General features: G+C 54.0%; 1 protein-coding gene across 1 annotated transcript in view; it reads left to right on the top strand.

Annotated features, from left to right (window-relative positions):
* Positions 1-3,669, top strand: part of LOC107199038 (signaling lymphocytic activation molecule-like) — a 10,783-nt gene that overhangs the window by 3,061 nt on the left and 4,053 nt on the right. The window contains exons 2-3 of the mRNA XM_033511652.1: positions 439-919; positions 1,358-1,639. Of these exons, the coding sequence (XP_033367543.1) occupies positions 439-919; positions 1,358-1,639 (763 nt within the window). The remainder of the gene's footprint in view (positions 1-438; positions 920-1,357; positions 1,640-3,669) is intronic.

The raw sequence follows: 3,669 nt of genomic DNA, 5'->3' as shown, positions 1-3,669 counted from the left end.
TGGGGTCTTTCCTTTGGATCTGGGATCCCTCCCCTGGATCTGGGATCCCTCCCCTGGATTTGGGGTATTTCCTTTGGATTTGGGGTCTTTCCTTTCAATCTGGGACCCCTCCCTTGGATCTGGGATCTCTCCCTTGGATCTGGAAGTTTCTCCCTTGGATTTGGGATCTCTCTCCTGGATTTGGGATCTCTCCCTTGGATCTGGGATCTCTCCCGTGGATTTGGGATCTCTCTCCTGGATCTGGGATCTCTCCTGGATCTGGGATCTCTCCCGTGGATTTGGGATCTCTCCCCTGGATCTGGAAGTTTCTCCCTTGGATCTGGGATCTCTCCCCCGGATCTGGGATCTCTCTCCTGGATCTGGGATCTCTCCCTTGGATCTGGAAGTTTCTCCCTTGGATCTGGGATCTCTCTCCTGGATTTGGGATCTCTCCCCCAGATCTGGGATCTCTCCCCCGGATCTGGAAGTTTCTCCCTTGGATCTGGGATCCTGTGGCTCACCGGGCCGGATCCTCTGTCCCGATCCCAGAGGATCCCTTTGGGATGGGGACGAGGGCGATCCCCGCCATCCCCAACCCTTCTCCCTCCCCTTTCCCCAGGGACCGGAGCCCGGGAAACGGTGCTGGGAACCTTGGGAGAGGCGACCTTCCTGCGGATCCCCCGCCAGCTCCAGGAGCGCACCCAGCAGTTCGGGGAAGCCTCCTGGAAAAAACTGACGGAGGAGCTGCAGAGGAAGAAATTCCTGCTGAAGATTTCCGGCGGGAACTACACGGAGTTCGAGCCGGGCCGGGTGAGCTTCCACCGCCGGGATTTTTCCCTGGAAATCCTCAACACCAGCCGGGATGACCGCCGGCTCTACGAGTACAGCGTCAGCAATGGGCAGGAGGAGGAGATCTGGCAGATCCAGCTGGAAGTGTTCGGTAAAAAAAATTCCCTCTGGGATTCACTGGGATGGACGATCCCCTTTTTTTTTTTTTCCGGGATGTTCCTGGCCTTTTCCTGGACGATTCCTGGATGATTTTGGGAGCAGGTCCTGGATGATCCCTGGAGCAGGTCTTGGGAGAGGGGTGGGAAATGCTTTGGTGTCCAAAAAAAAATCCAGGATTTCCCATTTCTCCCTTTTTTCCAGAGCTGGAGGCTGATCCAAACTTTTTTGCTGGAATTTCCCGGCTTTTTGTTGGATTTTCCCCAGCCTTTCCCTGGAATTTCCTGGATGATCCTGGATTTATTTTGTTTTTCTATTTTGTTTTTCTCAGCTTTTTTTGGAGCAGCTCTGGGATGTGGGTGGCGACCACGGAGGCGGAGAACTCCCCATTCCGCATCCCCCAAATCCCGGAATTCCCATCCTTTCCCCCCAGAGCCGGTGGCCCATCCCAGCATCCGGATCCTCCGCCGGGAATTGTCCAACGGCAGCTGCTCCCTGGAGCTCCGCTGCACCTCAGAGAGGGGGGATGAGGTTTCCTACAGCTGGGAGAGCCGGGAGAACGGCACCGGGGCGATCTGCTCCGGGAACGGCAGCGTCCTGAACCTCTCCTATTCCCTGCGGAACGCCGGCTTCGGATGCGTCTGCACCGCCAGGAATCCCGTCAGCAGCCGGGAGGCCGCCTTCGACTCTTCCCGGTGTGGCTTCGAGCAGCGGGGTAGGTCCTGGGATCCCGGGATTCTGGAGTCCCACGAATCCCAAAATCACGGAATTCTGGAGTTCTAGAATCCCAGAATCTCGTAATCCCAGAATCCTGGAACCCCAGAACCCCAGAACCCCAGAATCCTGGAATTCCAGAACCCAAGAATTCCAGAACCCCAGAATCCTGGAATCCTGGAATTCCAGAACCCCAGAATNTTTCCAGGAGGAACCTCTGCTGGTTTCTCCTGGATTAATTCATCCCGCGCTTCCCCATCCGTATTTTTTTTCCTGGAAAAATCTGATTTTTGGGAAATTACGGTTTTGGGGTTTTTTAGTCTCATCAGGTGCTTTCTGAGCAGGAAGGAGGAGCTTCGCAGGATGTTCCGGGTGGGTTTTTTTGGGTGGTTTTGGGGTTTTTTTTTTTGCAGTTCAAAAATCATTTCCCGGCAGCAAAAACCTGGTGGAAAACTCGGAGCTTGGAAAACAGCGGGAATGTGAATCCTGGGATTCCCTGGGCTTGGATTTGGGGTAAAATCCTGGGATTTTTCCATCCCTGGAGGTGCCCAAGGAAGGAGAAGGTGGGAATCGGTCACAACGTGGATCCTGGAGCTCTTCTCCAGCCTCAGGAATCCTGGAATTCCGGCTCCAAGCCCGGAAAATCGGGAAAATCGGGAATTTGGAGAAAGGAAAAGGCAAAAAAACCCCTCGGATTTCAAAGCTCCTCCACTAAAACCCGTCAAGATTTTCCAGCAGCAGATCCACAAACGGATTTTTCCCTGTCTTTCCACCAGGAAAAACCTTCCCCATCCCCAAATCCACCCAAATCCACCCAAATCCACCCAAATTCACCCAGAACGAGGATTTGGCTTCTCCCAGGTGAGTTTTTTGGGGACCTCCCATCCTTTTCCTCCTCTCTGCTGATCCCACGCAGCTCCAAGCTGGGATATTCCCGGGAAATTTGGGGTTTTCCCAACTTTTTTGGGTGGAATGAAGCAGCTTTTGGGATGCGGGATCGCTTTGAAACTTCCACCTCCCCGACAGCTGGAAAAATCCAGGAATTTTTTCCCCTGGACCAACCTGAGGACCCTCAACGTGACGAGGAAATCCCGCCAGGAAAACCAAATCCATTTCCTTCCCTCCGCAGCTTTTTGGGGCGCGGATCCTCCCTCCCTTTGAATAATTTCCGGCACGGAGAGAACAAAAAAAGCCAAGATTTGACTCGTTTGGCCCCAAAACCAAAGCGAAACAGGAAATGAGAGGCCCAGGGGTGAAGATCTTCCTGTCACCACCTGCTCCGAGCCCCGGAGCGGCTCCGTGATCCCGGGATGGGCTCCGGCGTTTGGCTCCGGCTGCTCCTCGCCCTCGGAGCTCTTTGGGGTGCGTTGGTTTTTCCCTCCTGAATTTTTTTGGGTGGTTTTTCGTGGATTTTGGGGGCGGGTCTGAAGGGTTTTAGGGTTTTTTTTGGGGGGTGGAGACGCTCCGGGGGGTGGGATGTGAGGAGAATCCCGAAAACTCTCCAGAGAGGGAGGAAAGGACTTGAAAACAATGGAAGGAATTCCGCTGGAAAAGTGAAGGATTTGGGCAAATCTCAGAGCTCTGAGGGGTTAATTCCGTGCCAGAGGGATCTGGGATGTTCCAGGGGAAGATTCCCGGTGGATTGGCTCAAATCCCTGGGCCGGGAGGTGCTTCCCAAGGAATAAAACCCTGGAATGCTTTGGCTTGGGAGCTCCTTGAGGATGGGCGGCTTCCAACCCTTCGCCGTGGGACAACTTCCATGAAAATGGGGCCGATCCCTGTTTTTGGAGGGGTCTGGAGAGCCAAAATTCCTTCCAAAGAGAATCCTTGGGATTTGGGGGCTTTCCCTTGGATTTGGGGGTCTTACCTTTGGATTTGGGGGCTTTCCTTTGGATTTGGGGGATTTCCCTTGGATTTGGGGTCTTTCCTTGGGATTTGGGGTCTTTCCTTTGGATCTGGGATCCCTCCCCTGGATCTGGGATCCCTCCCCTGGATTTGGGGTATTTCCTTTGGATTTGGGGTCTTTCCTTT

Source organism: Parus major, unplaced genomic scaffold, assembly GCF_001522545.3.
Source record: "Parus major isolate Abel unplaced genomic scaffold, Parus_major1.1 Scaffold415, whole genome shotgun sequence".
In the NCBI taxonomy this organism is placed as follows: domain Eukaryota; kingdom Metazoa; phylum Chordata; class Aves; order Passeriformes; family Paridae; genus Parus; species Parus major.
The sequence above is the reverse complement of the archived record's forward strand: the minus strand, read 5'-3'. Positions and strand labels throughout refer to the sequence as shown.